The 22,691-nt window shown below is 44.2% G+C and overlaps 1 protein-coding gene across 2 annotated transcripts; it reads right to left on the bottom strand.

Moving 5' to 3' along the window:
• Positions 1-414: 414 nt before the first annotated feature.
• Positions 415-22,600, bottom strand: dis3l2 (DIS3 like 3'-5' exoribonuclease 2). Of its 2 annotated transcripts, none has more exons than XM_071362415.1 (21): positions 22,421-22,600; positions 20,015-20,820; positions 19,734-19,864; positions 19,448-19,501; positions 19,267-19,368; positions 18,055-18,229; positions 17,851-17,891; positions 17,370-17,599; positions 15,107-15,280; positions 14,776-14,855; positions 14,519-14,631; positions 14,262-14,369; positions 12,515-12,748; positions 12,144-12,223; positions 11,365-11,548; positions 11,016-11,102; positions 10,502-10,649; positions 10,002-10,132; positions 9,416-9,520; positions 3,794-3,898; positions 415-2,817 (listed from the first exon to the last, which is right to left on the bottom strand). In XM_071362415.1, the coding sequence occupies exons 2-21, from the start codon at positions 20,781-20,783 to the stop codon at positions 2,719-2,721; spliced, it is 3,150 nt and encodes a 1,049-aa protein (XP_071218516.1). In that variant the 5' UTR covers positions 20,784-20,820; positions 22,421-22,600; the 3' UTR covers positions 415-2,718. The 2 variants fall into 2 exon arrangements, with proteins under 2 accessions (XP_071218516.1, XP_071218517.1); XM_071362416.1 differs by lacking the exon at positions 22,421-22,600 and adding an exon at positions 22,191-22,329.
• Between the last annotated feature and the right edge of the window lie 91 nt (positions 22,601-22,691).

Here is a 22,691-nt window from a genome sequence, read left to right as displayed (position 1 = left end):
CAAAACACAAATGAGCCAAATTTTTATGTCAGTTTTCAAAAATGACATTGTCATTCTGCAGATATTCTTACCCAAAGCGATTTAGTGCATTCAACTAAGGTAGCCTAAGTAAGAGAACCATAATCAGTCATTGTTGCTTTTAAACCTCAATAGTCACTACCCTTTGGGCACAGTCAGTCCTTTGTAACTAATAACTTTCCTTCCTTGTAATGATGATTAGGAGGGTGTGGGGATTGATGTGAAGTCGAATGACAAATACCAATGCTTTACCATTTCAACACACTAATTTCTCCATCTTTATTGCACAAGAGCCCTCTAATAACTGATTTTGTAAAAAATCACATAGGTACGCCCTTTATTAAATGTTGAATCATTTTTTAAATTCAGTACGGTACAAAATGGACAGTAGTAGAATCATTTAGTGAAGCCGATGTTTATTTGGTTTACAGGGGCCAGCCACATCAAGTACACTTTTAAACTAATTCCTATGTGATCACTGCTAATACATGAATATTTTGTGTCCAGTTGGATAGTATAACATGTTAACACAGCACAGTTCTCCCACTCCCCAAGCCACAGGACAACACCTGGATCGTGTTCAGTAGAGCACAATTAAGCTAAATGTTTTGCAAAGGTAAACAAAAAGTTTCTTATTGGACAAGTTCTTGTGGTATATCCATGTTTCACGGTTTCATTACATTCTCTTCCTATTGAATATAACCCTGTTATCGTGGACCCTGTATATACAGGTTTGAGACATTAACAACCACTGCAGTCTATACATTGGCATCACCATGAGCAGGCAATGCAAGTACACCTTCATTACACAAATGGAACGGGGAGCGCAGTAAAAAAATAAAAATAATCTAATCAATGAAAAGATTCTTGAATCCTAAATCTTACATCTGAAACAGAAAAGGCAGTACCCTTTTAAAGCTCAACTTATTTTCATGTAAGGCATAGATTACGTGGGCAAAATGAATGGAATATATTACGTAAAACAAGCGCAAAGGAAATAAGGTATTGTGTGGACTGACCGCCTAGCTCTCCCTTTCCTGTTAAAGTCCCACTACTCAATTACTCTCGGCGACCCGATTACAAAAGACAATCACAAGCTTTTAAAACGCACCAACAAAAAACAGCCCCCTCTAAATAGAAAGCTCTGGTAATGGGTTGTTTTTGCTCATCTTTAATTGACTCCAAAATTGTAATTACTTAGTAAAAAGGCAAAAAGGCTTATTAGTTATTGAAGAAAAAAAACATTTGTTCTTTTTTAAACTCAGATTGTAATTCCTATCTGGTCACAAAGACAAAACAGAAATTTAGGAGTGAGTTACAGCTACTAGTTAGAAATATACTACTTTATCAACATGTGATTGGTGAGTTTGAACATGGTATCAAGAGTTTAAAGGAGTTACTTGCTACTGGCACCTTACAATTTGCAGAACATTTATGGTCTTAATACATATTTGCTTAACTGCACGTACAATGTAAACCAATACAGATTGCTTTTATTTCTAGAGTAAAACAATGTCACGGAAAAAGGCACACCTGCTTATGGAGCAAGACCACTAAGATGGCTGCCCTCAAACAATAAAAGATTTATAAATCATTACTGTCATGTACAATACTGAGATCTTGAGATGAAAGACAAAGAAAAAGTGTCAGTATTTTTTGGGACATGCATGCCATTAGAAGGATTTTATGGGAGACAAAATGGTCAAGGCCTCATTCACACGGTAGTTCACAGCAGCATTGTACGCCATTATTTTAGAGTCACTGCCAAAACTGTCACGATAAAAGTCGAGTCACACGCTTGACAACTTTGAGATACAATGGATTAGCATGCGTAGAATCTGCACTGTAAACACCAGCATGCACTGCCATAAAAATATAAACAGCGGTATATTAGTGGATGGGGTAGGGTCATCTTTTTACTCAGGAACAGTTCCGCCAACAAGGATTTCAGGTCTCACTTCAAACAACTACACAAGACACACAAAAATGTCTTGCTACATAAAAGGGTGGCAAAGCATTTGGCAAAAAGTCAGACGTTATTCATTGTGTGAATTCACTTTTGAAATAACTGACGCCTCCACAAAGTTCTTCCGAAAACGGTTAATGAACGCTTCGTCGAGCCTTTAAAGTAGATTCATGTGGGGACGAGTGTCATACTATGAATTGAAGTGGAAAAGCATACAAGTTCTTGCTAGGTTACAGCTACAAATAAACAACGACAATTGCATTGCGACTGAAACGACCAGTTACAGTACACTTGACATTAATAAAACACAGCTTCAATAAAACTTCTTTTAAACCAAAAATAGTTTAAGCCATCATCTTCACAGATTGACTGTGTATATAATTATAATATCTAAAAATGACCTCATAAAAAAGGTAAAAACTGCAAAATAAAAAGTTAATTTCACAGTCTTGGCGCTTTGACAGTTAAGCAGCCAGGCCCTACAACAATACCACTGCTTCAGTGCTACGGTCCAGCCTCGGTGGTAACAATGGTAACTGAACTGTAAAGTTAAACGACGAAAAAGTTGCTTTTCTAATACATATTTAAAAAAACGTGCAAGAACCTGTGTGTTTGTGTAGTCAATGTCAAAATACTGGCAAAGCTTCTTCGGCAGTGCTGTGTGTGTTTGTCAGAGAATGTGTGATATGGTGTGTGTGTGTGTGTGTGTTATTCGGGGCACATGAGAGTATTCATCACGCCGTCTCATTAGGCCTCTTGATGACAGCGCTGTATTTCATAGGCGCTCCGTCTGCCCTCAGCTGCACGTCCACCAGACTAAAGATGGAGATCTCCTAGAAGGAGAGACCGGAACAGGACAACCCTCTGTTAGTGACAGAGGACACTCAAAATAATAACATTCTGTTGGCATTCAGCAGATAGTTTAATATGGGGTTGGGCTTCAATGCTCTACTGTTTAGGACATTTTTAAGCAGATTCTCTTAGCGGTCTAGCGCCTTCAAAACAATCCAACCAAAACACACACCTGTATCTCATCTAGAGTTTTGCTTGTGTATCCCATATTTTTTCTAACCCCCCCCTTTTTAAATTTTGTCTCATCGCTGTAACTCCCCAACGGGCTCGGGAGAGGTGGAGTCACTCGTCCTCTGAAACATGACCCGCCTAACCGCGCTCCTTAACATCTGCCAGCTTAACACAGCCCGCCACAAGGAGCCAAGTAAAGTCCCCCCCGGACAAACCCTCCCCTAACCAAATTGTGCACCGCCCTATGGGAGTCCCGACCACAGCCGGTTGTGGCACAGCCCGGGAATGAACCCGGGCCTCTAGCAGTGCGATGCAGTCCCTTAAACCGTTGCGCCACTCGGGAGGCTACATCCCTTTCTGTATGCAGTAATTTCCATAAGCCTAATGGGAGCTTGGGTGAGGCGATCTTGTGTTGAGGGAGCGGTCAGAATTTTGTGAGACGTACCAGAGGGAAAAGAGAATGCAGGGAGAAGACCTGTGATCACTTGGCTAGGTTTCTTTTTTGTGGTGAGTCACTAATGCACATAACAAATGGAAGGAACACTCAACGGTTGTCTTCGGGACAAAATGTCACCTGCCCAGTCGGGCAGCTACAAAGCAGATTGAAGATGCCTAAGACTACTGTACGACTGCGGTAGAACTTCATTGCCCCTTAGCAGACATACCACGCAATAGGATTTCACTTGGATTTTTATGAAATGTTCTAATCATTTTAGGAAAACTATTAGATCGCGGTATTTTTTTTGCGAATAAAATAAGTAATTTGGCACGATCCCTAGGTCTTACCTGCCGTACGCTAGGCTTCCCGGGTTCCTCTGCAGCCCACACCAGAGTCAACTCCCCCTTCTTCCCCACCTTGTGGAAGTGGAACGTCTCCAGGCCATGTAGACCCTGAAGAACATGACAACACAACTTAACACATCAACTACACACCTCCGCATACATTCGGTTCATTCAAAACAGGAGAATAATTTACTCTATCATAGATCTGGGTTGTGTTCATCAGGGCACGTAACAAAAATAAAAATAAATGTTTTGATGTCTATTGAATATGAACCCGATTCCATTCAACTTAGTATCCATAAATGTCATTCAAATTTGACTAAAGCTCCTTTTTTTAAGTAGTTGTGTAGTGCACGGTCCCGTGTGGCTCAGTTGGTAGAGCATGGCGCTTGCAACGCCAGGGTTGTGGGTTCATTCCCCATGGGGGGACCAGGATGAATATGTATGAACTTTCCAATTTGTAAGTCGCTCTGGATAAGAGCGTCAGCTAAATGACTTAAATGTAATGTAAATGTAGTGCAATAGTTGACAAATGGATGAGATCATGCTGTATGTGTCAGCCAAGGTCTTGGGGTGTAAAGTTATGAAATGACGACAAAACAATGTTTACCTAACAATTCTTCTCTCTCTAAACCATTGTTGGACCTTATGTATATCATAGTACACGATAATGACTATAGATAGGACCATAAAGCTTGATGTGGTATCAAAATTGAAGACAACTGTCAGAAATAAAAGGTTCTTTCTGAACTTGTCCAATAAAAAAAAGAAACATTTGAAAAGTTGATACGGTGTGCCCCAAATCAGCATCCGTCGTGTTTGGCACTATACCCCCTAGTAATTGTCTCTGGCCCCCTCCCAGTTAGGGGGAGTGACGAGCTCTACAGCAGAGTCTCAGCACTCAATCGCTGGTTGAAAACTGTTTTCTGCCCCTCCCAAAAGATAGAATTTGTAGATAATTGGCCCTCTTTCTGGGACTCACCCACAAACAGGACCAAGCCTGACCTGCTGAGGAGTGACGGACTCCATCCTAGCTGGAGGGGTGCTCTCATCTTATCTACCAACATAGACAGGGCTCTAACTCCTCTAGCCCCACAATGAAATAGGGTGCAGGCCAGGCAGCAGGCTGTTAGCCAACCTGCCAGCTTAGTGGAGTCTGCCAATAGCACAGTCAGTGTAGTCAGCTCAGCCATACCCATTGAGACTGTGTCTGTGCCTCGACCTAGGTTGGGCAAAACTAAACATGGCGGTGTTCGCCTTAGCAATCTTATTAGGATAAAGACCTCCTCCATTCCTGCCATCATTGAAAGAGATCGTGATACCTCACATCTCAAAATAGGGTTACTTAATGTTAGATCCCTCACTTCAAAGGCAGTCATAGTCAATGAACTAATCACTGATCATAATCTTGATGTGATTGGCCTGACTGAAACATGGCTTAAGCCTGATGAATTTACTGTGTTAAATGAGGCCTCACCTCCTGGTTACACTAGTGACCATATCCCCCGTGCATCCCGCAAAGGCGGAGGTGTTGCTAACATTTACGATAGCAAATTTCAATTTACAAAAAAAAAAATGGCGTTTTCGTCTTTTGAGCTTCTAGTCATGAAATCTATGCAGCCTACTCAATCACTTTTTATAGCTACTGTTTACAGGCCTCCTGGGCCATATAGAGCGTTCCTCTCTGAGTTTCCTGAATTCCTATCAGACCTTGTAGTCATAGCAGATCATATTCTAATTTTTGGTGATTTTAATATTCACATGGAGAAGTCCACAGACCCACTCCAAAAGTCTTTCGGAGCCATTATCGACTCAGTGGGTTTTGTCCAACATGTCTCTGGACCTACTCACTGCCACAGTCATACTCTGGACCTAGTTTTGTCCCATGGAATAAATGTTGTAGATCTTAATGTTTTTCCACATAATCCTGGACTATCGGACCACCATTTTATTACGTTTGCAATCGCAACAAATAATCTGCTCAGACCCCAACCAAGGAGCATCAAAAGTCGTGCTATAAATTCTCAGACAACACAAAAATTCCTTGATGCCCTTCCAGACTCCTTCTGCCTACCCAAGGACGTCAGAGGACAAAAATCAGTTAACCACCTAACTGAGGAACTCAATTTAACCTTGCGCAATACCCTAGATGCAGTTGCACCCCTAAAAACGAAAAACATTTGTCATAAGAAACTAGCTCCCTGGTATACAGAAAATACCCGAGCTTTGAAGCAAGCTTCCAGGAAATTGGAACGGAAATGGCGCCACACCAAACTGGAAGTCTTCCGACTAGCTTGGAAAGACAGTACCGTGCAGTACCGAAGAGCCCTCACTGCTGCTCGCTCATCCTACTTTTCCAACTTAATCGAGGAAAATAAGAACAATCCAAAATTTCTTTTTGATACTGTTGCGAAACTAACTAAAAAGCAGCATTCCCCAAGAGAGGATGGCTTTCACTTCAGCAGTAATAAATTCATGAACTTCTTTGAGGAAAAGATCATGACCATTAGAAAGCAAATTACAGACTCCTCTTTGAATCTGCGTATTCCTCCAGGGCTTAGCTGTCCTGGATCTGCACAGCTCTGCGAGGGCCTGGGATCGGGAGAGACACTTAAGTGTTTTAGTACTATATTTCTTGACACAATGATGAAAATAATCATGGCCTCTAAACCTTCAAGCTGCATACTGGATCCTATTCCTACTAAACTGCTGAAGGAGCTGCTTCCTGTGCTTGGCCCTCCTATGTTGAACATAATAAACAGCTCTCTATCCACCGGATGTGTACCAAACTCACTAAAAGTGGCAGTGATAAAGCCTCTCTTGAAAAAGCCAAACCTTGACCCGGAAAATATAAAAAACTATCGGCCTATATCGAATCTTCCATTCCTCTCAAAGATTTTAGAAAAAGCTGTTGCACAGCAACTCACTGCCTTTCTGAAGACAAATAATGTATACGAAATGCTTCAGTCTGGTTTTAGACCCCATCATAGCACTGAGACTGCACTTGTGAAGGTGGTAAATGACCTTTTAATGGCGTCAGACCGAGGCTCTGCATCTGTCCTCGTGCTACTAGACCTTAGTGCTGCCTTTGACACCATCGATCACCACATTCCTTTGGAGAGACTGGAAACCCAAATTGGTCTACACGGACAAGTTCTGGCCTGGTTTAGATCTTACCTGTCGGAAAGATATCAGTTTGTCTCTGTGAATGGTCTGTCCTCTGACAAATCAACTGTACATTTCGGTGTTCCTCAAGGTTCCGTTTTAGGACCACTATTGTTTTCACTATATATTTTACCTCTTGGGGATGTTATTCGAAAACATAATGTTAACTTTCACTGCTATGCGGATGACACACAGCTGTACATTTCAATGAAACATGGTGAAGCCCCAAAATTGCCCTCGCTAGAAGCCTGTGTTTCAGACATAAGGAAGTGGATGGCTGAAAACTTTCTACTTTTAAACTCGGACAAAACAGAGATGCTTGTTCTAGGTCCCAAGAAACAAAGAGATCTTCTGTTAAATCTGACAATTCATCTTGATGGTTGTAAAGTCGTCTCAAATAAAACTGTGAAGGACCTCGGCGTTACTCTTGACCCTGATCTCTCTTTTGACGAACATATCAAGACTGTTTCAAGGACAGCTTTTTTCCATCTACGTAACATTGCAAAAATCAGAAATTTTCTGTCCAAAAATGATGCAGAAAAATTAATCCATGCATTTGTTACTTCTAGGTTAGACTACTGCAATGCTCTACTTTCCGGCTACCCGGATAAAGCACTAAATAAACTTCAGTTAGTGCTAAATACGGCTGCTAGAATCCTGACTAGAACCAAGAAATTTGATCATATTACTCCAGTGCTAGCTTCCCTACACTGGCTTCCTGTTAAGGCAAGGGCTGATTTCAAGGTTTTACTGTTAACCTATAAAGCGTTACATGGGCTTGCTCCTACCTATCTTTCCGAGTTGGTCCTGCCGTACATACCAATACGTACGCTACGGTCACAAGACGCAGGCCTCCTAATTGTCCCTAGAATTTCTAAGCAAACAGCGGGAGGCAGGGCTTTCTCCTATAGATCTCCATTTTTATGGAACAGTCTGCCTACCCATGTGAGAGACGCAGACTCGGTCTCAACCTTTAAGTCTTTACTGAAGACTTATCTCTTCAGTAGGTCATATGATTGAGTGTAGCCTGGCCCAGGAGTGTGAAGGTGAACGGAAAGGCTCTGGAGCAACGAACCGCCCTTGCTGTCTCTGCCAGGCCGGTTCCCCTCTCTCCACTGGGATTCTCTGCCTCTAACCCTGTTACAGGGGCTGAGTCACTGGCTTGCTGGTGCTCTTTCATGCCGTCCCTAGGAGGGGTGCGTCACTTGAGTGGGTTGAGTTACTGACGTGATCTTCCTGTCTGGGTTGGCGCCCCCCCTTGGTTTGTGCTGTGGTGGAGACCTTTGTGGGCTATACTCGGCCTTGTCTCAGGATTGTAAGTTGGTGGTTGAGGATTTCCCTCTAGTGGTGCGGGGGCTGTGCTTTGGCAAAGTGGGTGGGGTTATATCCTTCCTATTTGGCCCTGTCCGGGGGTTTCTTCGGATGGGGCCACAGTGTCTCCTGACCGCTCCTGTCTCAGCCTCCAGTATTTATGCTGCAGTAGTTTGTGTCGGGGGGCTAGGGTCAGTTGGTTACCTGGAGTACTTCTCCTGTCTTATCCAGTGTCCTGTGTGAATTTAAGTATGCTCTCTCTAATTCTCTCGTTCTCTCTTTCTCTCTGAGAACCTGAGCCCTAGGACCATACGTCAGGACTACCGGGCATGATGACACCTTGCTGTCCCCAGTCCGCCTGGCCTTGCTGCTATTCCAGTTTCAACTGTTCTGCCTGTGGTTACGGAACCCCTACCTGTCCCAGACCTGCTGTTTTCAACTCTTAATGATCGGCTATGAAAAGCCAACTGAGATTTATTCCTGATTATTATTTGACCATGCTTGTCATTTATGAACATTTTGAAAATCTTGGCTCTCTCTAATTTTCTCCTTCTCTCTTTCTTTCTCTCGGAGGACCTGGGCCCTAGGACCATGCGTCGGGACTGCCGCCCGTGGTGACTCCTTGCTGTCCCCAGTCCGCCTGGCCTTGCTGCTATTCCAGTTTCAGCTGTTCTGCCTGCGGTTATGGAACCCCTACCTGTCCCAGACCTGCTGTTTTCAACTCTTGATGATCGGCTATGAAAAGCCAACTGAAAATTATTCATGATTATTATTTGACCATGCTTGTCACTTATGAACATTTTTGAACATCTTGGCATAGTTCTGTTATAATCTCCACCCGGCACAGCCAGAAGAGGACTGGCCACCCCTCATAGCCTGGTTCCTCTCTAGGTTTCTTCCTAGGTTTTGGCCTTTCTAGGGAGTTTTTCCTAGCCACCGTGCTTCTACACCTGCATTACTAGCTGTTTGGGGTTTTAGGCTGGGTGTCTGTACAGCACTTCGAGATATTAGCTGATGTACGAAGGGCTATATAAAATAAAATTGAAATTGATTGATTGATACGGACCCAAGCAGTAGACAACAAATCTCAAAATCAGATCTGGTATCGTCACACAAAATGAATACGGCAATGGTTCGAGTGGCACTCACTTTGCAGTAGATGCGTTTCTGCACCCCGTAGCGCAGCACGAGGACGTCGAAGGCCTGGTCCAGAATTCCCATCACCATGGCCTCAGAGTCCAGAGGACCACTCTCCTGCGGGGGGGAAATAACATTCTGCACAGTGCCACACTGAATGCAACACCAGGGGCTAAACTGGAGATATGAGTGTGTAACAGCCCTGGGTTCAAATAGCATTTGTTTTCTTTCAAATAGTTCAGATGCACTCGATTAAGGTTGCCTGGTGCAATGGAACCAATAGACCAGTCCCAAAAGTACACCACCCATCTAAGACTAAGCAGGCTCATTTAAATGCTCATAGTATTTGAAAGAAAACAAATAGTATTTCAAACCATATTTGGTATAGGGCCCTCGAATGCAACTCCGAACGTCAAAGCCGGTTCCACTGGATTTTCTCATTGTTCCCCTCTAATCAGGGACCGATTTAAACCTGGGACACCAGGTGGGTGCAATTAATGATCAGGTAGAAGAGAAAACCAGCAGGCTCCGGGCCTGATAAGGTAAGAGTTCAACACGCCTGCTCTAGTGGGAACATTATGCAGGGTCTTGGGTGTACCTTGACGAACACACTGAAGAACAGCTCTGAGCTGAGCTCCTGGACTCTCTTAGAGGCCGTCTTCTTGTCGTTGCAGTGGGACGCCTGCTTCTGCACCTCCTCCCCTTTCAACTCTAGGTGAGGACCACAGCCTACACAAACCAGAAATAAGCAAAGAATTGTATTGTAAAGACAAGACAGGCAAAACGACACACACTGGAGTCAACTTGAACTACTTCTCTCTTACAGAGGTGGCAGCACAACACCGTCAAAAAGTAGTGAATCTCAGACAGACACCGGGACAAAAAAAACCCCATCAGCTCAGATTCAGGGTGTTTTGGAATCTAAGGGACGCTTTTGTCTTTTACCACATTGCTATTCCACCACCAGAGCCACATTTTCTCTGGGTGCTACCACACAGCTGAGACACCCGCTGTCCTCGGTCCACCCCTCTTAACACAACGAAGCCATTGTCCTCTATGGGGTAAAACACACACACAGCACAGTGTCTCGCCACCCACCCAGAGAGGCGGCCAGCAGCCTGTGGACTATGACGTCAGCGTAGCGCCGTATGGGCGAGGTGAAGTGGGTGTAGAAGGGTACGTTGAGGGCGTAGTGACGGAACAGGAGTTCCTCCTTCAACACCCCCGTACAGAAGTACATCGCCATCTGGGGAGGGAAGCATTCACATATCATTGGTCACGGTGACATTTCTAAAGTTGGCTCAAAAGCAAAATAGGTTAGAGAGAGAGAGAGTAGAAGGTAGCCTACAACAAGACCCCATTGACATTAACCAGTATAATACAAATACATTTGCTAAATATTTTGGACATGTTGTTTGGCTAGCTGGGGGCAGCCCAATAGGAAAACACATGGGGACAATCCAGATATACATAGAGCTAGAACCCCAGTAGACTAGCGGTGGACTGATACAACCGATACAGGAAGCCAATGGAGGGACACAAGAAAGAGATACCAGCGATAGGACTGCTAAGGGAGCAGTATAGAGAGACGACGGTAGTGGCACACACTAACCTGCATTGGTCTGGAGCACATGTGGGTCAGGACCTCTTTCCTGGCGCTGGTGTACTCGTCATCACCAAGGGTCTCATTCAAACTTTTCTATGGGGGTAGAATGCATTCCGGCTGAATTTATGTGCGTCAGAGAATGAGTGTGTACATTGTGTATTAATATATGAGCAGCGATGTGGAGGAGATGGTAAGGACAAGGGACAAGTTAAAAAATAAACAAACCCACTTAAAACATACGTGAACATTTGTTTAAAAAAAAGTTGTATTCTGCATTTCTGTTATTTTTGAGAAGGCCTCCCATAGACAGACTTGTTGTGTTTTAGAGTGCATGCTGGGAGTTGGAGATACCCACATGGAGCGTCCCGGCCGTGGAGAAGTCGATGTTGAGGCCCATCTGGTCGCAGAACTCCTGCAGGTCGTCCACCATCTTGGTCTGGGGCGGGGGGTGGCGTCGCAGCAGGGCCTTGTTGGGGAAGGAGCGGTAGATCTGGTGGGCCGTGGCCATGTTGGCCAGCAACATGAACTCCTCTACCAACCTGGGATAGAAGACAGAGAGAAAAGCATTCAAACAAAAAGTTGACAGGCAAGACATTCTGTAGAATCGGATAGTATCTCCATCAGAGCACCGTCGCCGTTAAGCTCACTAACTCCGTTAGCTTGCTTAGGGAGCCGACTCTTTGGGTATGTATGCACGTACACCGAGTGTACAAAACATTAGGAACACCTTCCTAATATTGAGTTGCACACCCTTTGGCCCTCAGAACAGCCTCAATTCGTCAGGTCATGGACTCTACAAGGCGTTGAAAGCTTTCCACAGGGATGCTGGTCAATGTTGACTCCAATGCTTCCCACAGTTGTCAAGTTGGCTGGATGTCCTTTGCGTGGTGGACCATTCTTGATACACACTGTAAACTATTAATAGTGAAATACCCAGTAGCGCTGCAGTTCTTGACTCAGACCGGTGCACCGTCTCCTCCCCTTCATCTACTCTGACGTGGATTTAACAAGTGACATCAATAAGGGATCACGGCTTTTACATGGATTCGCCTGGTCAGTCTACGTCATGGAAGGAGCAGGTGTTCCTAATGTTTCGTACACTCGGTGTATGTGTATTGTGTGGGGTTGACTTACTTGTTGCTGTCCCTGTACTGGTAGACATAGCAGCCCTGGGGCATGCTTGTCTCTCTGTCTAGAGTGAAAGACAGCTTCAACTGCAAAAACAAAGGAGATTATAGTCATCATTCTGAGATTTCTCTCAGTCCTTTCACTAAAATCCTCACTACTCATTCCACATGGTAAAAATAGACAAATGTTTTGTAAATCTTTAGATTCAAAAAGTGTCTCAGGGTAGCAGTGCAGATCTAGGATCAGGTCCCCTGGTCATTCATTGTGATCTACAAGTCTAAACTGATCCAATATCAGCACTCCTATTCTGAGACCTTCTGGCAACAGCACAAAAATGGCATGACACAGCTGTCCTATACTATGCAGCGCCCTCTGACCTGGTCAAGGCGGAGGGCGCCGCCCTGGAAGCGCTGGGCACGGAGCCTCTTTGCGATGGAGTGCAGGTTGAGCACGGCCTGGTGGATCTCATCCATGGGGTGCTCGGCGGCACAGGGGGGCAGCTCATCTGCCTGGAACAGCTTGTCGGGGGCCTCGATCATGCTCTGGGCGTGGTCATAGCTCAGCTTGATGCACGAGCGGATCACCGAGCGACCGAACCACTCACTCAGGATCTAGAGGGGTAGAGATGGAGTGTGGTGAATGTGCCACACATCTGCATACAGTGCATTTGGGAAGTATTCAGACCCATTGACTTTTTCCACATTTTGTTATGTTACAGCCTTATTCTAAAACTGTATTAAATGGTTGTTTTTAAATCAAGCTACATCACAATACCCCATTATGACAAAACAAAATCAGGTTTCTAGAATTTTTTTATAAATATGTAAATGTGATATTTCAGGTTATACAAGTATTCAGACCCTTTACTCAGTACTTTGTTGAAGCACCTTTTGGCAGTGATTACAGCTTAGTCTTTTTGGGTATGAAGCTACAAGTTTGGCACACCTGTATTTGGGGAGTTTCTCCCAATCTTCTCTGCAGATCCTCTCAAGCTCTGTCAGGTTGGATGGGGAGCGTTGCTACACAGCTATTTACAGGTCTCTCCAGAGATGTTCGATTGGGTTCAAGTCCGGGCCACCCAAGGACATTCAGAGACTTGTCCCGAAGCAACTCCTGCATTGTCTTGGCTGAGTGCTTTGGGTCGTTGTCCTGTTGGAAGGTGAACCTTCTCCCCAGTCGGAGGTCCTGAGTGCTCTGGAGCAGGTTTTCATCAAGGATCTCTGTACTTTGCTCCGTTCTTTCCTTCGACCCTGACTAGACTCCCAGTCCCTGCAGCTGAAAAATATCCCCACAGCATGCTGCTGCTGTCGCCACCATCATGCGTCACCGTAGGGATGGTGCCAGTTTTCCTCCAGAATGTTCTCCCATCTCCACAGCAGAAGCATAGGGTTCTTGGTCACCTCCCTGACCAAGGCCCTTCTCCCCCGATTTCTCAGTTGGGCCGGGCGGCCAGCTCTAGGAAGAATCTTGGTGGTACCAAACTTCTTCTATTTAAGAATGGAGGCCACTGTGTTCTTGGGGACCTTCAATGCTGCAGACATTTTTTTGGTACCCTTCCCCAGATCTGTGCCTCGACAGAATCCTGTCTCGCAGCTCTACGGACAATTTCTTCAACCTCATGGCTTGGTTTTTGCTCTGACATTCAGTGTCAACTGTGGGACCTTACTTATAAATACACACACGTCTTTCCAAATCATGTTCAATCAATTGAATGTACCACAGGTGAACTCCAATCAACTTGTAGAAACATTTCAAGGATGATCAATGGAAACAGGATGTACCCGAGCTCAATTGAGTCTCATAGCAAAGGGTCTGAATACTTAAGTAAATAAGGTGTTTTCTATTTTGTATAAATTAGCAAACATCTGTTTTCACTTTGTCATTATGGGGTATTGTGTAGATTGAGGATTTTATTTATTTTTTAATCCATTTTAGAATAATACTAACGTAACAAAATGTGCAAGACGGGAAAGGGTCTGAATACACTATTGTATAATATATATATATTTTTTTTAATTTTATTCCATGCAATACAATTACACAATGCATCCATCTGATAGAAACAGTGCCACAGCTTCCTGTTTCTATGGCCACACTAGCATAATTAGTATGAAGGTGTTGTACCTTGCCCTCAGGGGTGATCTTCCAAATGACTGAGAAGGTGAGTCTGTCAGTCAGGGGGTTTAGACTGCACAGCTCCTCACACAGCAGACGAGGCAACATGGGGATCACCTGGGAGTGGCACAGGCCAACGTCAACAGTTAACTTACAGTATGCCCAGCTGGTAATTATATAATAGTCAGAACTTACTTGCTCCAATAATACATTAATTCTTATCAAATGACTAATACATGAATAATTTAGTAATAACAAACGAAGACCTTTTGAACCATGTAGACACTGGTGGCTCGCCGACTGGCGATGAAGTCCAGCGCATTGCCTTCTTCCATGAAATAACTCACGTCAGCAATGTGGACGCCCAGCTCAAAGTTGCCTAACAAAGAGAGAGAGAGAACATTGTCACTGATGAATTCCACAAGTCAATAAAAACATGAGTAAATTCAAAACACGGCTGCATTAATAAACCATCAAAATTGCATTCCCTATGCTTTATTTCCAAAGGAACAAAATGGCTTACCGTCGGGCAGTGGTTTGCAAGACAACGCATCATCCAGGTCTCTGGCGGTAGCTGGGTCAATTGTGAATATGCATTCTTTCCTGAATAGAAAACAATAACTCCGCATATGAGTGTTGTCTTCACCTGTTCAGTTGTGTCAAATTAGTACTTACAAAAAGGCAAAGACAATGGCGCAATACATATGGCGCAATACATATGTACATTGCGTGGCTCCATTGGAATTGGGCATGCGAGAGCCTTTGTGTACGGCGTCAATGACAACTGAGGGAGTTGTGTCAGAACTGACGACTTCCTGATATGGATGCCGTATTTGTGAGCGTCCTCTACTCACCTCAGGTCTCTCCTGTTGCCGAACTCCTCAGGGGGGATGGTCCAGGGCAGCTTCTGGGGCAGGCAGCCCAGCACCTCGACAGAGAACTCGGAGAAGTCCACATCGTACTCTATCAAGATGCCCTCGGTCTCCGGCTCAATCTCCCCGGCCTGGCCCAGAGTCTTAGCAAGTCGACTGAGGGGGGAAGACATAAGGAGGACTGTCAGCATCCGATAGATATGGGCTTCGATGTAACCTTATATAATTGTATTACATAGCTAATGAGTGTCATAGAGCTGATCCTCTAGAAGCACAAGTGCACCATCCCCTACTAGAATTCACAGACAAGCACTCAGTGGGCAGGTACACCACCCCGTTCACCAAAAAGGTTAGCTCCCACAGACAGTGAGTCATGTGACCGTGGGTGCGATATAAAGCAGGCAGTCAGAAGCATTCAGTTATATTTCCATTGAAAGTTAGAATGGGCGAAACGAGTGACCTAAGAGACTTTGAGCGTCTATTAAGCACGGATATTAAGCATCGCGCTGTCCGTGTTGCTGCAACATAAGCCAGACTGAAAAGTTATTTTACCGAAATCCTTCATTTAAGGAAAAACATTCCCCGTTCTCTCAACCCTTGCTCTCTTTACGTGACATGTACGCATCGCGACCACTGGTGCCTAACATATAGCCCATCAATAAATTGGTTATAAAACTCAAACACGCGACAGCAAAATGGTTGATCAGGTGGGAAAGGGGAAGAAATTTGACTAGTTGTGGAAACTGAGGATCAAGAAAAATAAGTTAAGGAGCAAGCGCAGCATGCATATTGGCCAAACAGGTGGTGAGAAAAGTCATACCAAAGAGGTCGTTCCAACAACAACAAAAAAGTGAAAAGCCTTTATTACAGTATGGCAAAGAATAAAAACAGAAAAATTGTGCAATTGCTTTATCCAACATGTGGTTGCGTGAGGCTTGGAGCTCACAGAATCAGTAGGCTATTAAACATTCAAAACAAGCAACAGAAGCATGATCCGTCTTATTTCTGTATATATATATATATTAATGATTTATAAAGTCAGGCACATAACAGTTAGGCTATTGATTAGACCTAATCAAGTTGGGGTATCCCGCTCCTCACTTTCCTTAGAAAAATAAGGCAAGAGCTGTTTTCTCATCTCCTCATTCAGCTGCTGCCTCCGCCGCATTGTTCTCAACCCCAATATGCAGGTTAACTTTGCTATTATGCACACAGCAACATGGTCTAGGAAAAGGCGCCAACTCAACAGCACACTGATGTTTCAGAACCGCGGACAGCGACCGCTATCCAACACAGGAGAAAGGCTATTTGTTATAAAATATAATTTTTAATTAGTGTGGCAGCATCGTCCTTACATAATCTATCCATATGCAATTTCAGTAGCACGTCTTAGAATGGACAGTGCCATCCCCAAGGCCTCCGCAATGGATTAGTCCACTCAGACAGGCGTGAAGCAGACAGGCGTCTTGAGCAGCTATCGACCAGACAATCGATCAGTCGACTAAATGGAGGCAGCCCTACTTTTCCACGCACGACAGTGTCTAGGGTTTACCGCGAATGGTGCGGCAAACCCCCCAAAAAATCCAATCAGTGGCAGTCCTATGGGCAAAAACAGCATGATGAGAGGTCGAAGGAGACTGACAAATCGTGCAAGCTAACAGACGGGCCACAAACGGCGCAGTACAACAGTGGTGTGCAGAACCGCATCTTGGAACGCACAACTCGTCGGTCCTTGTTACGGATGGGCTATTGCAGCGGGTTCCACTCCTATCAGCTAAAAACAAGAAGCGGCTCCAGGAGGCACGCGATCACCAACACTTTACAATTGAGGAGTGGAAAAACATTACTTGGTCCAACGAATCCCCGTTCCTGTTGCGTCATGCTGATGGCAGAAGCAGTATTTGCCCTAAGCAGCATGAGCCCATGGCTCCATCCTGCCTGGTGTCAAGAGTACAGGCTGGTGGCGGTGGTGTAATGGCGTGGGGAATGTTTTCCCTGGTACTTCTTTGGCCCCTTGATACCAACATTTCCATGCCTTGAAGAACTCAGGCTGGTTTAGAGGCAAGGGGGGGGGGGGGGGGGTCCGACCCTGTAATAGATGGGTGTACCTAATAAACTCTAGAATTATTTTACGAGCCATAAAGTCAAACACTTATGCGTGAGGGGAAGTATAAACGAATGAGACAATGTTACGGGGTAGGGATACAGACAATTCCCTACAGTGAGGCAGTGACTCATTACATACCCCTCGGCAAAGTTGCTGTCGTCTGGCCAGCTGGTGATGCGGACGATGAACAGGATGTTGGCGTAGTCTCCCGGGCGGGAGCAAAAGTCATGGGGGCAATCTGGCAGGGGAACATTTACCCGTGGAACGCGGTGGTCAACAGGAGAGAACATGGCAAAGGGCTTGTCCGGGAGGAACTTGAGGAAGCCTGTGGCGGCCCGCGAGTGCTTCTGCTCCACTATGTACACCACCTAGGAGAGAGAAGGTGCAGATGAAGAGGACACAAGAACATCGATTTTGACTAATGGAAGAAAAACAACTAAAACAAAGAGAAGCGAACCCTTTGACAGAAGGATAGGTCTCAATGCAATTGTTTCTATTGAGCGAGATGTTTGTTGGAAATCAGTACGTTTTCTTTTAAAATGTTTGACTAGAAGTAGGTCTTTCTTCATGCAATAGCACAGCAGCCATAAGGATCCATTTTCAAAATAAAACTGCTTACCTTAGCAGTCCTTTGGAGTATCTCTTTTTTAATTCCATCTTCTGCAGAGGCAGAACAGCAAAATTAATTGGGGAAAGTGCTGGAAGTTATTAATCGGTGTTGATTTCCTATTTTTGTCAAATGGATTTGCTCTACACAGTTTTGAGAACTCTTGCCATAAAAGTGTGTGGTTTCATTAAACCTGCTGAGGGGAAAAGCCTGTACCTGTGACGTTGAGGCTGATGTTCTCCACCCTCTTGGCCAGTTGTTCCTCAGCTTCAGTCTCGGCTTCCACAATGACATCAGGACTGGGGGGGCGTTTGGTCTTCTTTCCTGGTGTCTGGCTCCTCCCAGACTGGGTCTCTGGTTCGCTCACGCCTTCGCTGTCTGACTTCACAACCTGTACACGCACAACCACTTAGTTCTGTTTTTAGGATAGCCACTGTGCATCAGCAGTGTTGGAGACGATCTGACTTGAGCCAGTGTTGGTCTGTTTGTAACAGTGTAATTAACCTGGCAGTAGTGATCGTCGGGTTAGATGGAATGATCTATGTGCATTGTATTTGAGCAGAAGGAGTACAAAGGGGGCCTGGAAGGGGGGGCTTAGTCAGAAAATATGAATATATGTGCTTGTGTGACGTGTAGGGGTCTTTTGCCGGTGCAACATCCAATGAGGTGAATAAATCTAGATTGAACCCAACAGCGGGTAAATGGTGTATATTATGAAGAGCATGACAAGTTATTGCTTTAGTGGATATAAATGAGTGGTTCACAAACTTAAGTGCCATAACCATAGACATCGTTGGTCATAACCATTGACAGTTGGTCGTAACCCATCTAAATCTACTTGAATATACTTGAATGTAGGGGAAACACTGATACTCCTATTACATAGCAGTGCATATGATATAGCTGCTCTACACCAAGTGTACAAAACACGTGCTCTTTCCATGACATAGACGGACCAGGTGAAAGCTATGATCGCTTATTGATGGGACTTGCTAAATCCGCTTCAACCAACGTAGATGAAGGAGAGGAGACACAAAGGACTTTTAGGCTTTGAGACAATTGAGACATGGATTGTGTGTCTGCCATTAAGTGCCGTTGAACGGGGTATGGTAGTAGGTGCACCACTGTATGTCAAGAACTGCAACGCTGCTGGGTTTTTCATGCTCAACAGTTTCCCGTATGTATCAAGAATGGTCCACCACCCAAAGGACAACCAGTCAAATTTACAAAACTGTGGGAATTACTGGAGTCGACACAGGCCAGCATCCCTGTGGAATGCTTTAGACACCTTGTAGAGTCCATGCCCCAATGAATTGAGGCTGTTCTGAGGGCAAGAGGGGGGATGCGACTCAGTATTAGGAAGGTGTTCTTAACGTTGTGTACACAGTGTATTTATGCTGAGGCGGAATCTTCCTCCATGGAGCTCACCTTCCACTGCTCCTGAGGGAAAACTTGCACCACAACCACATCCCCGTTCAGGGCCCTGTTGCGGGCTGCGGTTCCATCCAGGAAGATATCCCGCTTGCCATCCTGCAGAGATGCAGTCCCATTAGACAAATATTACTGCCAACACCTATAAACTACTGTATAGTTCTATTGACACACTCACCGGTGCTGCAATGAAAGCCTCGTGGTACTTTTTGGGGTTGATTCTTATGGATCCCTGAAAAGAATATGGAAATGTTTCCATTAGTAGGCTTAACTTGTCACACCATCGTGTTAGATAATCTTTGACCGATAAAGCCTTAGGTCAGAATTTCCTGATCTTTGGTAAACAAGTAACCGTTTAAATTAGTGTGGTTACTTGGTTTGATACAATAATTCACACTAATCATATATATATATATATATATATTGTTTTTATGAAGGTCTAGTCTTAAAACGTCTAGTTTCACCTGAATGAGCTCTCCTCTCTTCAGGCCGTGGGAAACGTCCTCTGTGGTCATGTACGCTTCAAACACTTGCTTCTTTGATCCTCCTTGGCTTCCTCTAGTCTTCTTACCCTTGTCAGAAGGCGTAGTGGCACCTGAGGATGAAAATACAAGTCAGATTACAATACAACACCTACATCTTCAATAAGAAAATGCAACTGTTTGCAAAAGCTTGATCACATATGACAACTTTGAGGTCAAGGTAATTCAAAAAGTATATTCACTTAGTCAAGAGCATTTTTTACCTTGTGGTTGCATGTTTTTGGATTTGTTAAGGGGGGATGTTGACATGTCTGCATCGAAGTCAGGATACATGGGCCCACCGCTCTTGTTATCTGCGTTGGTCTTTGGCACATTCTTCTTCTTGGACTTCTTCTTCTCTTGCGCCTGAGCTGGGAAAGATGAGAAGGCTTTCGGGGGGGATGCCCCATAACTCATGTCCTTGTTCCCTTGGTTACTTGTGGGCACTTTGTAAACATGGTCTTTGTGGTCTTTGTTTCTTATCTGTTGTTGGTGCTGGGAGTCCCTCTGTTTGAGGGAGGCAAACTCCTCTCCGGACTCCACATCTCCATCCTGACTGGTGTTGGTGTCCCTCCTCTCCCCGCGTCGCTGCTTGTCGGAAACCCCCTGCCTCCTCTCCGGCTCCTGCAGGGCTCCCCGACTATTCAGCTTGTCCATGTACAAGGACAGAGAGCTCTCTTCGCCTCCCTTACCTTTCATAGGCGAAGGCGAGAAGTCACTCGAGTCAGAGCACTCAATAAACGCCTGGTCCCTTTTTCTCTGCGGTATGTCTTGTTTTTCGCTGTATGCTAATCCCTGCCTCTGTTCGCTCGGCCCCCTCTCTTCCCCCTGTTGTTGGACATACTGGTCCAGGTAGGATCTGAACTTGCTGCTGTGATGCTGGCTGAGGAGTCTGGCATAGGCATCTTTCTGATGAGGGACAGTGGACTGGCTTGGTCCACGTTTGCCATCCCGAGGCCTGTTGCCTCCCTTGGATTGATGAGGAGGATCCATTTGCCTAAGATACGTCCTTGTTCTGTGAGAGTACTACCTAGAAGAAGTAAAAACAGACAACTTTACCGGTGTTAACTAGATTGCTAATGCATTCATTCTATCAATGTAATTCTGGTGAGCACTGCTTTATTAGTCTTCCAGGGCAACAAGTTAGGACAGGCCTAGATGCAGCTTCTCTTCTAATTATAGTTAAACAAATGTCCTACCGAATGTAAGAAATAAGCAAAAACAAATTACATTTGGGGTGAAAGTAGCCTAAGCCAGTAGACTACATGGTCCAGTAGAGAGTATCAGCTAAATAAATATTTATGGTGGATCAAACTGAGCAGGTAGCCTACTTTTTGAAGTGACTTGTTTGACAAACATCACATGATAGGGGAACCTGAGCAGACCACGAAAAACAAGACGTTTACATGCCATAGTATACCTAATATCAAAGAGCAACATATCCCAGGCATCTTCTCTGAGTTTCTCATAACCGGGATCCAAGCTTTTTCGGGATATTGTAAACGGGATATGATGTTCATTAAATGCGTCAAATCAAACACAAGAATACTTGAGTATCTCGAATAAAAACTGGATATTTGTATGTAAACGTGGTCATTTAGTAGATGATCTAATCAAGAGCCACTTTGATCTTAAGATAGCGGAGACAACCACGTATCATTGTCAAATACAGAATAAGAACATTCCATCCCACCTAAACAAGTGATAGCGTTTCGCAAAAGAAAAATCATTAATACACATCTAAAATCTACTAATTAAAAATGTGAAAACATTACCATTTTACAGACATGTAGGTACCCATAAGCAAACATTTCAGTGGAAAAAGAACAATGTGAAAATAACAGCTTTCCAGAAATAAACTATTCATGTATACAATTATACCAGCAAAAACATACAGATACGTAGATTGACTAGTTAGTTGCCACTTTGACCAATCTGTTCAACTGAAAGGCTGCTTTGTCTAGCTAGTTCACGTTACCTCCAAGGTTATTTGGCTCCATCCCTCTATCCACACTGATGCAAGGCTCTCCAACCCTGTTCCTGGAGAGCTACCGTATGTTCTCGCGTCAATCCTAATCTAGCGCACCTGATTCTAATAATTATCTGGTTGATAAACTGAATCAGGTTAGTTAAAACGAGAGTTGGATTGAACATCTACAGGAGGTTAACGTTAGTTCTCCAGGAACATGGTTGAGAGCCCTGCACTGACTGACGTGTGGTCAGAGATTGTGGCCAAGTTGACACAGCTGCAAACACTAATTTGATTTAGCCATGCATGACATCAAGTTATTTGCTAACTAACTAAGATCATGTAATTTAGCTAGTTAGATAACTATACTCGCTACCTAACGTTAGTTATACTAGAAACCTCATACACCTCAGTTTTTAATTTTCACTCACCAATTATAGGTGTCGATTATAAATTTTCCTGAGTCATGACATGTCATGAGACTAAACTAAATATCCAGTTAGCAATTGTAGTAGCTATTATAACTCCCCAATGTTGCTTCTGTTCAGCGCCAGCTAGTAAGTTAGTCGATATAACCAAACTTGAACTTTGTATAACAAGTCAGCTGTAAATGATAGTTGGTCATACGAAAAGTTGCTAGCTATAAACAAGACGACATTACCTGAATGCTGTTGTTCGCTTCGTGAAATCGATTAGGTAGCTTTTGCTAGCTAGTTAAATTACTAGCAAACATTCAACTATTTCCGGGGGTTGGGTCAAAGTGCATGCTGGGAAAGAAAGTTTACAACGCCGTTCGCGAAATGGTCCGTGCTATTCGGGATCCTTGGGGCGACCCTACCGCATTGAAGTTGACATGTACAATGGTTAAGTATTGTGATCTATTGGATGACTTCCGTGTTATCTTATTTTTGGATATTCAGAAAGCATTTGAT

This window comes from Salvelinus alpinus, chromosome 23 (assembly GCF_045679555.1).
Source record: "Salvelinus alpinus chromosome 23, SLU_Salpinus.1, whole genome shotgun sequence".
Taxonomy (NCBI): domain Eukaryota; kingdom Metazoa; phylum Chordata; class Actinopteri; order Salmoniformes; family Salmonidae; genus Salvelinus; species Salvelinus alpinus.
This window is presented reverse-complemented; position numbering and strand designations above follow the sequence as displayed.

Excerpts from the sequence above, each read along its gene's own strand:
- dis3l2 (XM_071362415.1), bottom strand. The coding sequence starts at position 20,783 with ATGGATCCTCCTCATCAATCCAAGGGAGGCAACAGGCCTCGGGATGGC. Across the intron at positions 19,369-19,447 it reads AGGCTTTCATTGCAGCACCG|GATGGCAAGCGGGATATCTT; the intron begins GTGAGTGTGTCA and ends GCATCTCTGCAG. Across the intron at positions 15,281-17,369 it reads GACAGCAACTTTGCCGAGGG|TCGACTTGCTAAGACTCTGG; the intron begins GTATGTAATGAG and ends TTCCCCCCTCAG.